We start from the raw sequence: 11905 nt of genomic DNA, 5'->3' as shown, positions 1-11905 counted from the left end.
TGCTAGTAGAATGAAAGGCATGGCAATGGCCTCATTTTTCAGGAAAATGGCCACAGATTGTTAATGTGTGATTTTGGAGAAGTGTTTTTCTTTGTATTTTACTCAAGTGTAAACTGACAGTTTTACATTTTAATAACTGAATAAAAGTTTTGGAGTTTTAACTATTTAGAGCTTGTAGTTACAATATTAGCCAGGGTGCTGGGAGCATCATAAAGCAGATGCTGGTACTGCTGGTGGTACTTCAAACACACAGGCATAAAAAAGCCCTGAAAGCATCTATTTGCCTGGATGAGACTGCAGTGGCTACCTGTACATAGAGTCATGTGGAGTCAACTTTTTTGGTCTTTGCAGATGGTGAAGATTACTTTTCAGTCAGACTGGTTGCAAGTGCACTGAGCACAAACTAAAAAGGGCACTGCTGGACAAGGCACCTCATGACACCTATCACCATCAGTCCTCAAGTCTCTTGGATGCAAGCAGGGATTCCTTGTGTGGAGTGAGGATTAGTCCATATAAAGTAGGAGGGGAGATGGGCTTTAAACTTCAAGGGGAATGCAGAAGAAGACAGGGAAGAAGAAGCTGAAGACACACTACTTTCCGAATGTGCACATGGCCTGGCATGAGAGCTGCTGTGGCTAACAAATATTGTAAGCTGCCATTGGTACCTGTGGGTGGAATGGAGTAAAACCACCACTGAAGATGGGTGAATTTAGGATGTGCTGTATACATTTTCAATTATCTGTTGCTGATGAGCCTGTCTAATTATAAAAGCAATCTAATATACAAAAATAATGTATAAAAAAGAACACTACAGATGTTCATCAGGGCTAACAAGACAGATGGAATACTGGCTTTTAAGCTGAACAAGTGATGCAGTTTTTACAATGGTATTAAATAGGGTTTTACATTAAATACACTTTTTTATTTTCCAGAAGAGACTATCTGGTATGAATTATACCAAGTGAAATTTAAAGTTCATGCTCACAGATAGAATGGGTTTTTCTCCTTTTGCTGCTGATGCTATTTAGAGTTCACTTCCTGAGACTAGGTTATCAAAGTCACAGCAGAGAAGAGCACAGAAAACAGCTTGCTCCGGCTTGCGTGGAAAATTGCGAAGTTTCCATTCCATGCCACCAAAGCTGAATTAAACCTCTCCTATTAAAAAAAAAAAAAAAACAATTGATTTTTAGAACATAACAACTATTAGCAGCCCTGACTTCCTCAAGGATTTCTCTAACCTTTCTTCACTTTTAATGCCTGTGAGGGAATATTCTCTGAGGAAAAAAAAAACATGTTTATCTCCAAATCTGCTTGCATCTTGCTGTGAAATGTCTGTTAACCAAACAGTGTCGCAGATACCTTATCAGACTAAACAGACCCCGGGAAGATTCTGTCTCCTTGGCATAGAAGAGCTCCTGCTCTTAAACTAGGAGAGGAGTGTTGTGGTTTAAACCCAGTCAGGTAATTCGTTCGCTCACTTCCCCCCCTTTCTTGCCCTCCCCCTGCTCTCAGAGGGATGGAGAGGAGAATCGAAAAGAATGCAACTCCCACGGGTTGAGATAAGAACAGTTTAGTAACTAAGGTATAACACAAATCACTATTGCTACCACCAATAATAACAATGATAAAGGAAATAACAAGGGAAGAGAATACAACACCTCAGCACCAGCCGACATAACTTGCCCCCCTCAGCCCGACCAAGCACCAACCGATACCTCCTCCAACCCTGCAGTATCCCAGCCCTTCCGGCTAACTCCCAGTTACATCCTGGGCATGACGTGCTGTGGTATGGAATACCTCTTTGGTCAGTTTGGGTCAGGTGTCCTGTCTCTGCTTCCTCCCGGCTTCCCCTCCTCCCTGGCAGAGCATGAGGCTCACAAAGTCCTTGGCCAAACCAAAACATCGCTATCAGTTCTGTTCCCAGGCCGAAAGTCAAAACACAGCACTGCACCAGCTACCAAGGAGGAGAAACATGACTGCTACTGCTGAACCCAGGACAAGGAGTCACATCAGATTTGTCACAAACCCTTCCTGGATCCCTGTGGGAGAGTGATGTTGGTGTTGAAGCTTGCTCTATAAAAGCAAACTTAAGGGCTGGGGGCAGATGCTCGTCACATCAAATGAAGGTAGTTCAGGACATCCCAGACACTTCAAGGAGGGCAAAGAAAAGTGCATATAACTCATCATTTCTTTTTTATGTTGCATTATACATTTAAAAGGGGATTTGTTTTGGGGCTTCGTTTTTTTTTTTTTTTTTTTTGGCGGGGGGGGGGGGGTGTGGGTGGGATGAATGGGTTGGTTTGTCTTGGGGTTTTCTTGCTGCTTTTCAGGGAAACCGTGCTACAAGTGGGAAAGCAATGGTCATATTGACACCGTGTAAACGGAACGCGAGCGAGGGCTGGGCGGCGGGTTTGACCGGGGTTGGGGTTAACCTCCCGGGGCGTGTGTCCAGAGGCGGCCGCTTCCTCCTTTTCTCTCCCCCTGGCCCCGCATTCTCCCTCTGGGTGTCGGGAATGGGAAAACGTCGCCCAACATTCAAGCTCCATCCGGGCTGAGTAAATAAGTAACTAAATATAAAATTAACAACACCATAAACCACCTCAGGAAAGGAAGTGTGATGCTCCTTTAGTGGTACCGGCAGAGCCGGTCCCTGATCAAAGTTTCCGATGCTCAGCAGACGACGCGGTACAAGGTGCCCCAGGCGGCCGCTCCCCAAACACAGCGGGGACGCAACAGGAGGTGAGCTCTAGTCTCGGGTCTCTCTCAGCTCCGACCCGGCACCGCCCGTGGCCGCTGCCTGTGCCCAGCGCCGGATGCCCGCCCCGCGCGGCGCCCATTGGTCGCGCTCCAGCCGCCACAGCCCCTTCGTGGGAAGGGCGGTGCTAGCGTCGCCCCCGGGCCACCGCCGCGGTCGCGAGGGGGCCGCAGCGGAGCCGGGGCGTCAGCGGTAGCAGCAGCAGCGGCGGCGGCGGCGGCAAGGGCAGCGGCGGCGGGAGAGGGAGGAGCGCGTCTTGGCAACGGCACGACACACCCGTGCCCCCGGCCGAAGACGGCGAGCCTCCGCCTGCGCGCCCGGCTGCTTGATCAGGGGAGAGCAGGGTGAAAGACAGACAAACTTAGCTGCGAGCAGCACCAAGCTCCCGCGCCCGCCTTGGGGTTTATTTTTATTTCCTTTAACAGTTCCCGAAAAAAAAAAAAAAAAAAGAAGAAGAAAAGAAATATTACTGTGTTTTCGGCGATCCGTGCCGCGTGTGGAGTTGTTTTTCCGCACACCCCTGACAAACAAAGGAAAAGGGGGAGGGGGACCGCCGCGTTTCGCAGAAGACATGCGTTCAGTCAGGAAGAGGTGGACTGTGTGCACGATAAGTCTCCTCCTCATCTTTTATAAGACAAAAGAAATAGCGAGGACCGAGGAGCGTCAGGAGGCAGCTCTCGCCGGGTAATTGTGGGGCGCCGAGCTGGGAGGGCTCCCCGAGGGTCGGTGTCGCTGTCTAAGGTCCTCTCCGTAGCCCCACGGCGGTCTCTTCAGGTTCCCCCGGCTGTGGCTGGTCACAGGTCGCGCTGGGGGAAGGCATGTGGGGAGAGGGTGTTGTGCGGCACAGGGTACCGGTGCGGGACGGGTTACGAGCGAGTTGAGGTGTCGGAGACCAGTGGCTAGAGGTGAGGGGGACGGGCAGGGCATGCCCGGTGCTGCTCCCACCCAGCCCTGGTTATAGAACCGCGGAATTCGCTTGGCCGAGGCTGCTCTCCGACGGTCGGGCCTGCTAGAGCAGCGGTGGCGGCTGCCGGAGCGCGTTGTGCCTCGTTTCCTGCTTTGGGAGACTTTAGGGGACAGCGCGCCGAGGTGCGTGGCCGCTGGCAGTTCCAGGTGCTCCTGCCTCTCTGTCCTTAAAGTTTGCCTGGGAGCTGTGCTTAACTTAGGTGCTCCTTGGGGATGTTTGCGGGACATCCTCCTTAGTTCCCGAGGCCCCTCCGCTGGAAACTCTTGGTCTGTCGCCGAGACCCTGGTAAGTATTTTCACCCTCCTACCTGTCTTCTGTTGAAAATAAAAGGCGGAAAGTCCCTTTCCGTGTTTTCGTTTGCATCTCAGTTGTGTTGCAGGTTATGTTTGTGTACGTGGTTGCCTGTATTCTCCAGTTTTCTCCCAACTTGCAGCTGCCGTGTGAAGATGCTGTGTTTACAGCTGAGCCTGTTTTCCCTTGGAGGGGTGTAATTTTCTTTCGTTTTTGCAGAAGGGGTGCATAAATTCCGCGGTGGCTTGGTGAAATCAGCAAACACGGGGAAGAGGCTCACACTTTGTTTGCTTGTGCAGACTGACTGTGGGGGAGATTCTTCCTTGGTGTAAGCCCGTGCCTTAATTTGGAGAAGAGGAATAAAGAGGTTGTAAGTGTGTGTACGGGCCTGAAGAAACGTGGGACAGTTACAACCTACTTCGTGCCGTGCGGTTCCCAGTATTAAAGGCAGAAATTGCATTTCTTTCCCCCAGCTTTGCCAGAGCAGGGTGTGGGCAGCAGGGCCCAGCTGGGGACAGCTGTGCGGCAGTGGCCCCGGCACCTCCCCGGAGCAGGGGCTGCCTCGCCTGTCGGGCTGCATTGCTAATGATGCGATGGTTACTTCCCTTGGTGTTAAAAGATGTTCAAACTTGCTGCTAACTCCCACTTGCTAAGCCTGGTTGTAAGCCTAGTTCCTGCCGTGATGCTGTGGTATTAGCACGCTTACAAGATGTACGTAAGTTTTGGGGTCGTAGGTGTGCAAAAATACGTGTGGAAATAAGTGTAAGGGACATTCAGCATTAAAGGTACCCATATATTTTAATATGTACTCCTTCTTGTCAGACTAGAGGTAGCTACTAAAATGATTCAGAAATCAGTCGCTAGGTAGAACCCACATATTTGCAGAAACAGGAAAGCCTTCTTCAGTTTGCGATGTTGTTTTCATGATCTAAAAGGTACTAAAATGAACTAATGATTTAATATTAAAAGAAAGAAAATAAGTATATTTAGTCATAAATATGTATATCCTTAACAACACAGCTTGAAACATAGCTGTAATGTACTTCTGCCAGGTCATTTAGTGATGTCTCTACTTTGGTATGGGACTTCTTGTGCAGTCTTGTGCTTTGGCTAAAGATACTGGAATCTAGCTTCTTTTCCCAGCTTCTCATCCCATCTGTTACTGAATGAAGTAGGAAAAAGACCCCCAATTGCATTACCAGTGTCTGCTGCCACTATAGATGTCACACTTGCCTTTCTCCTGAGGGAAGGGCTCATGCCATTTGGTTATTTTTGACTGGCCACATGAGCAAGCAAAGTCAGTTTTCTGTGGGATTTTTTTTACTTCCAGAAGTACTAGCAACATAGAACTGTGAATGTGTGAGGTGGTTATTATTAGTGACACTAATCCCAGGTGAATCCCAGACGTTCAAAAATGGACAATGTGCAATTCAAAGTATGCACTGTGTTCTTGTAGCAAGTGTGCTAGGACAGCAATTGTGAAAGCATGCCCTTCTAGATAGTAATGTCCCTTTAAAAGTTAAGTAGTGAAACATACTTACTGCGTGGAATGCGTGTAATCTGCTGCTGATGTGGAATATGCTTGAAAACAGTTATTTGTATTTAATGAACTGTCTTTATGAGAAGATATAGTCTTATAATACTTGTCTGATTGGTCACTGAGGCAATGTAATTCCAAGTGGTTGGTACTTGTCAGCCACAAGTTGCTGTCACACTTTGGCAGCCTTTCCTTTACATCAGAGAGGATTTGCAGTGATCCTAGAAGATACAAAGTAGCCCGAATTTATTTCACAGTTGTTTACACAGTGAAGGATTTTCTTGAGTAAACTTAATTTTTTATCTGTTAGTTTATTTAATATTACTTTAGGTGACAATTAAATAAAATTTCCCAATAAAAGGGAAAGGATCATGTAAGTGAACACCTTTGTGTTCATTGTAGAACTTTAACACAAAGTGCCTAGGAACTCCTTTTACTTCCTGATCACATAATTTAATGTGGTTTTACTGCATATTCTGTAGGTCACTGCAGATTTAAATTGTGAATATGGAAGACAACCATATTTCAAAGGCTGAGGTGCTTTAGGTGTTGTTGACTTGTTGTCAAGTTTTGTCAACTGTGTTACTGTTCAAGTACTTACTGGATATTGTTTAACCCAGCATAAAATGGAGACACCTCTGTAGTGCTTCTAGACTGAGTGCTTTGCCTGGAAGTATTTTGGTAATCTTTTAGATGTGTCAACTCTATGCTGGCAAATATAAGTAATAAATATAGTTACAACCATTATTGAATTTTCTTAAGGAAACAAAAACACTTTAAAATAGCAAAAAGCATTACCTACATTCTGTTTTTTTGAATTCAGGGACTTGTGCAGCATCCTTCCATATCCTCAAGTTAGTGATTTATGTAATTTACATACAGATCTTATACCTACGTTACCTGAAGTTGTAAGATTTTCGGTAGGTGGCAGTCTTACTCACGAGTCTGTGCAATGTCAATCTTCAGAGTGTTGGCGTAAAGAGGGTGAGGGAGGGAGTGCTTTGCTAGTAATGCTGGCTTGTTTTTAATGGGGTGTAGAATATTAGTTTATTAGTTACAGGGCTTTTGCAATCATAGCAATTTTTGAAAATGACTAGGTTGCCAGTTTTGTTAATTTAGCTTAATTAATGTCCCATTTCAGGTTAGTTTGAATTTAGTTTGCTGTATAATTTAGCAAATATTATTACTTCATATATATATATATATATGTATACACAATAATAGCTCTTTCTAAGGGCAAGGATCCAATTGTTTTAAGAATTTACAGTCACATGGAAGCAAGGGTCCGTGATTCCCTAGAAAGCTTACAGACTCACATCTTTTCCATTTTGCTGTTTGAGTGGCTGGTCAAAAGTTCTGTATGCAAACTAAGTGAAGTTACTGTTATTGGCAGTATTTTGGAGCATGCATATTTAACAGGTAAAGAGATTTCTATATGTTACTGTTACTATTCTGCGTGACTGTTACAAAGTGTTCTGTGTGGTAGAATGATTAACAGCTATGTCTGACCTCGGCTGAATGTTGCTCTGGCATCCAAATGGGAACAATATGGAAGGCAATAGAAACCTATGGAGCTAAAATCAGATTTTAGACCTAACACCTTCAGTTGTGCTTGTGTTGTTCTAGCTTCTCTGCTAAAACTGTGATACCTTATCACATATTCAGTGATCATCACCCACAGCTTACTGTATTTTTTTAAGCTTACCTTACCAAAATTTATGACTATGTTAAGACTGATGAAGAGGATAAGACAGCTGGGGTTGCTTAGATGTATGCATACGAAAGTTTCAGGAAGCCTTGAGGAAATTTTGTAGTTTGTATGCTGTATTGCTGGTCAAAGGATTGAAAGTTAACACTTAATTCTTAGTTTAGTACTGGAATATGGAAGTTCAGAATATGTCTCACAAACATAGTAAAGTTTGGGTGAAACGTCACAATTTGGACTTTATTATTACACCTATTTCATTATAAATATAAATAAGCTCTTAAATTGCATATTCAAGTATTAGTTACAGATGTCCCATACATTTCTCACAGGTATAGTTTATTTGCTTTGGCAAACAGAGAGGCAATTCTTTCTTTTTGTTGTGAATAAATGTATGTATCACTGGTGCTTGTGACATAAATTTCTTATAACCAGACTCAGCCTTGATGTAATTCTGTCTTTTCTATATTGCATTGCAGAGATGGTGAATTGAGTTTGAGTAGATCAATGATCAATAGCTCTGATAAGACAATTCGAAAGAGTGGCTCCTCAATCTTCCACCGTGCTGTAGAAGGTTGGAGAATCAATTCTTCTTTGGTCATGGAAATAAGGTGAGTGTTCTAGATAAAAGCAGTTCATTACGTATTATCTGTAATTCTTTTCATTTCATAATGCCTGTAATTCCTGAGTTCTGGAAAACAGTTGTTTGATTTATGGCTGCAGGTAGATGTTATATAACTGTATACAGAGTTCAGAGTTCAGTGTTAAATGCAAATAAACTTCATTAGACTCCAAAGTCAATCATCCTTCATAAGAATAAATAAAATGTTTTTATCTGGCCATGTCAATCAGACCCTTGCAGTCAGTATCTATATGATGCATGTCACATTTGAATTCTCTAGAAGACTCTTAAAGTCAGAGGTGAGAAACTAGCCCTTTCAGGATGTGATTTCCTTTCATCCTGAAGGTCTGCAATAGAACAGATGGAAGTATCCTGAACATACCAATTTTTCTTCCTTAACTACGAAGGGAGCTTAAGGAGTCAAGAGCTAGGATATCAGGTGCTGCAAATCCAACCCTATCTGTGGCTGGCCCAAGTTCTCATGTTGACAGTGGCCATATCTTATGCAGATTTTTTTCTAAATTTTTAGGGGGTGAAAAGAGCCTTAAGGTAATGCTGAGGTGGGAAGGAGCAGTAGCAGAGTTAACATGAGTTCTGGTGTGTCTTAGTAGTTACAGTGGGTCTACTCACCTTGGGGCCTGAGAAGCAGCAGCCTCTAGTGTTTTTAAGCGTAATTATATTTTCCCTGTCTTATTTGGGAAGATGGCCAGTAAGAGAAATTTATGGAGCATGGGTTGGCAGTGTGAAGAGCCAGGAACATCACATTCTGTGAAAAACAATAGAAAATATATATTTTTGGCAGAAATCAGGCACATGGCTGCTCCCCAGACACCTGGGTTTCCTACTGGTGAAGGCCTGGTGGTTGCCCTAAAATGCAGCTCAGTAATGTTGTTTCTTCCAGGACCGTCCCTTCTGATGCAGCCTGTTCCATAAAGGCTAAGTTCTGCTCCAAGGTAGTCCAGGAAAGATAAGCAGATTTTCTGTATCAGTAACAATATTCAAAATTTGTATGCACTCAACTGCCAGTTTAAGTTGGAGAAATACAGAGTAAGTTCAGAATAATACCGCTGAAATTCCAGATCATAGGTTATGGTTCTGACAAGTAGAAGAAAATAGCATGCTGTGAATTTACTTGTGAAGTAAATTGATTTGGAAACCATTGAGTGACTATAGGTAGAGACATATAAACCTTTTCAGTCGTTTTGTTGAAAAATTGTCATATTTCATGACAATTCATAATTCTACTCAAGCCAAACATCAAACAAGTAAAAATATTGCAATTACTTTTTGATTATAATTGAGAGAAAATGAAGCTTGGGTTTTGTTCATTTTTCACCTGATCCAAAAGCAAAATACAGACAAAGAGGCAAACCAGTAGAGAATGCTTTAGATTTTTCTAAGCCCGTTACAACATGTGTATCATCTCAATCTGCTAAAATAATGAGTTTCAAAGCTACTTTTTTTCCCTTATTGTTGGATTGGGGAAAGTTTTCTCATTTTATGAATCACTAACATGTTCTCAAACAAATGATGTGATTATGTGGTATTTTTTCAGAATTTTACAGTGAAGGCTGCTTTGTTTTTTTTTTGTCTCTGTAGAACAATGAAATAAAGCATATATCTTGTACACTGGTTTAAGCAGTCAAGCTTTCACTTTATCAGCGTAATGATTCTTCTGTACAGTAGAAAGCATAATTCTGAGGTTATTTAGATGTCCACGTTGCTAGTCTTGTTTTGAGATGAAATAGCTATACCATGAACACTGGGGCAGAGAGCAGGTGTTTTCACTGAACCAGTAAAAGATTTTAGAGTATGTGACAGAGGCCAGAATTTTACATGAACTATATGAAAAGAATCACTGCTACCAGAGAATACCATTCTTTCCAGAAATCCTTTTTGCTAGTGTGCATAGTATACTCAGTTACAGTACTCAGCATTGAGGAAGGAAAGTTTGGCATACTTTTCCCTGAGAAAGCAGTCCCCTATGATAATTTTTTGCATTCTGATATTGTCTAATCGATATGCATTCTTTCACTTTTACAGGCAGTTTACTGTACACCTTTGTTCCTTGTCACAGCAGTAAGAAGCATCTTAGCTGTAAATACTTTTACACTTAGAGATGTACCATCAGAACTAACTTCCATTGTGTCTAGCAGTCTCTTAGAGTGTTCTCATGGTTAAACTAACTGTTCAGCTCTCCAAAGTACATTACATGCACTGTGTAGACTGTGAAGATGATTCATACTCTATTATTGCAACTGTAAATGTGAACAGTGATGTTCTGGTGGTGTAAGGTTGACAACAGCAAATAACAGTAAGAGTGAAACAAAAAAACCCTAGTGCCTGTTGAATAATATACAAAAATGTAGTGATTCTTAGCAGTGGAGAAGTAATTTGTGAAACCATTAGTGTACAGCATAAACGCATTTCATAAAACTTACTATAAATTGCAGAAACGGCAGCTGGTTTTGAGTCTTATGTCAGTTTGACACCCACATTAGCAATTTTAAAACATAGAAGATATTTGATAGTTTTGCTTTGTGCAAGAACTGTTGGTCACTGTTATGTCTGTACCTCCTTGCCTGGCAGCTGGAATATTATGCTTTGCTATTTGCTTTGTTGACCATGGGCATCATTTCTGGCCATCTTATTTTTGTTCAGGTTAGTGACCAGTCTATCAGCCTCAAAAGTCCTATGAATTCTTGACGAGGTCAGGCTCAGGTAGGAGTCAATGAGTGGAAAAGCTCCTTCATGGCAGGGGGGGTTGGATCTAGATGATCTTAAGGTCCTTTTCAACCCTAACTGTTCTATGATTCATCAGGATCCCTTGGAGGGGATGAACAGCTTTCATAGGTCACAAGATGTTCTTTGTGACCTTGCAGCCATTAGTGTCAGCCTACAGAATGTAGCAACGATTTTGAGAGGGCAGCAGGCTCATAAGGATTTTAAGCAGGCTTTAGAAGAAAGAGATAGAATTTCTTTGATTCAGGTGGAAATGATAGGTATTATTAATTACTTGAGACTGTAACAGATTTGCTGCCTTGCCAATCATGATTTGTCTTGTAATTTTTCTAAACATTCTGCTTGACAACAACTTTAAAGAAAAATTAGTAATGCCTGTGCCTAAGGGAAGGCACAAGACTTCTTGTTTGGCTCCCTTTCTGTCTGAATTATTTCAGTCATGAAAAGGCGAGAGAATCTGCTACCTGCAAGGTTTTGTGTCTAAAGTCCTTTCTACTTTCTGTGGCAATGTGAAGGTTTTCCAGTTATGGAAATCAGGACATTTCAGTTGTATGGAAGGCTGTACTGTCAGAAAGGAGACATTTGGCTGAGATACTATAAACATGTCTGAGGAGGTCTTTCACACAGGACTGATGCCAGCACATCTGTGACGTTTCAGTATGTGACTTTCTTCTTCGCCTTATTTTTGATTTAATGTGGGCATTTATGTTGGAAGAAGCAGATGAAGGTTTTGAATCGCAGGGAAAGGCAAAAAAAAAAAAAAAGAAAAAAAAAGTGTTGAGGATGCGTTTAATCGCTTTGTAGTGTAACAGACAACTCAGGTGAGTGGAATTTTCCTTTCAGAAAAGGGTCAGAACTCCTGAGATGTTAACAGCATCAGAAAAAAAGTGCAACTTCCTCCTCAGAAAAGTTCAGATTATTATCACTGTTTGTCTTTCAAGTTAATATAAACCAGCTATGATAACTCCCTGAAGTGTAAGCAGTAAATGCTGAAGTGGTGTTGGAGCAGTGCAATTGCTGTGAAGCTTTTGAAACAACACTTTGGGGCCACTTGCATTGTTTCCTTCAGGGCTTCTTTGTCTTTAAGACTGGGCCTTTCTTAGTTACAGTAAACCTTAAGGGTTTTTTGCCTCTTTAGACCCTTTCCTCAACTGAAAGGTCAATGTTCACTGCAAGTTGGAGTAATTAACATTTTTGATGCCTTTCTTTTGACTCTAAATTGCTTAATTTCATGAAAAAGTGACATACAGCTGCCCTTCATATGGCAAGAAGTAGTTGAGTCATGC

General features: G+C 42.5%; 1 protein-coding gene across 2 annotated transcripts in view; it reads left to right on the top strand.

The window, feature by feature from the left end:
• The first annotated feature begins 3176 nt into the window (after positions 1 to 3176).
• Positions 3177 to 11905, top strand: part of ST8SIA4 (ST8 alpha-N-acetyl-neuraminide alpha-2,8-sialyltransferase 4) — a 51392-nt gene continuing 42663 nt past the window's right edge. The window contains exons 1-2 of one of the 2 annotated variants that reach the window (XM_057408594.1): positions 3177 to 3439; positions 7735 to 7866. In XM_057408594.1, coding sequence (XP_057264577.1) covers positions 3327 to 3439; positions 7735 to 7866 — 245 coding nt within the window. In that variant the 5' untranslated portion in view covers positions 3177 to 3326. Of the gene's footprint in view, positions 3440 to 3609; positions 3661 to 7734; positions 7867 to 11905 lie in introns of those variants that run through there. The other variant, XM_057408595.1, reaches the window with a different exon arrangement.

The sequence above is a fragment of the Pezoporus wallicus genome, unplaced genomic scaffold (genome assembly GCF_028554395.1).
Source record: "Pezoporus wallicus isolate ANWC-B61680 ecotype Strahan unplaced genomic scaffold, APGP_CSIRO_Pwel_v1 contig_7832, whole genome shotgun sequence".
Lineage (NCBI taxonomy): Eukaryota > Metazoa > Chordata > Aves > Psittaciformes > Psittacidae > Pezoporus > Pezoporus wallicus.
The sequence above is the reverse complement of the archived record's forward strand: the minus strand, read 5'-3'. Positions and strand labels throughout refer to the sequence as shown.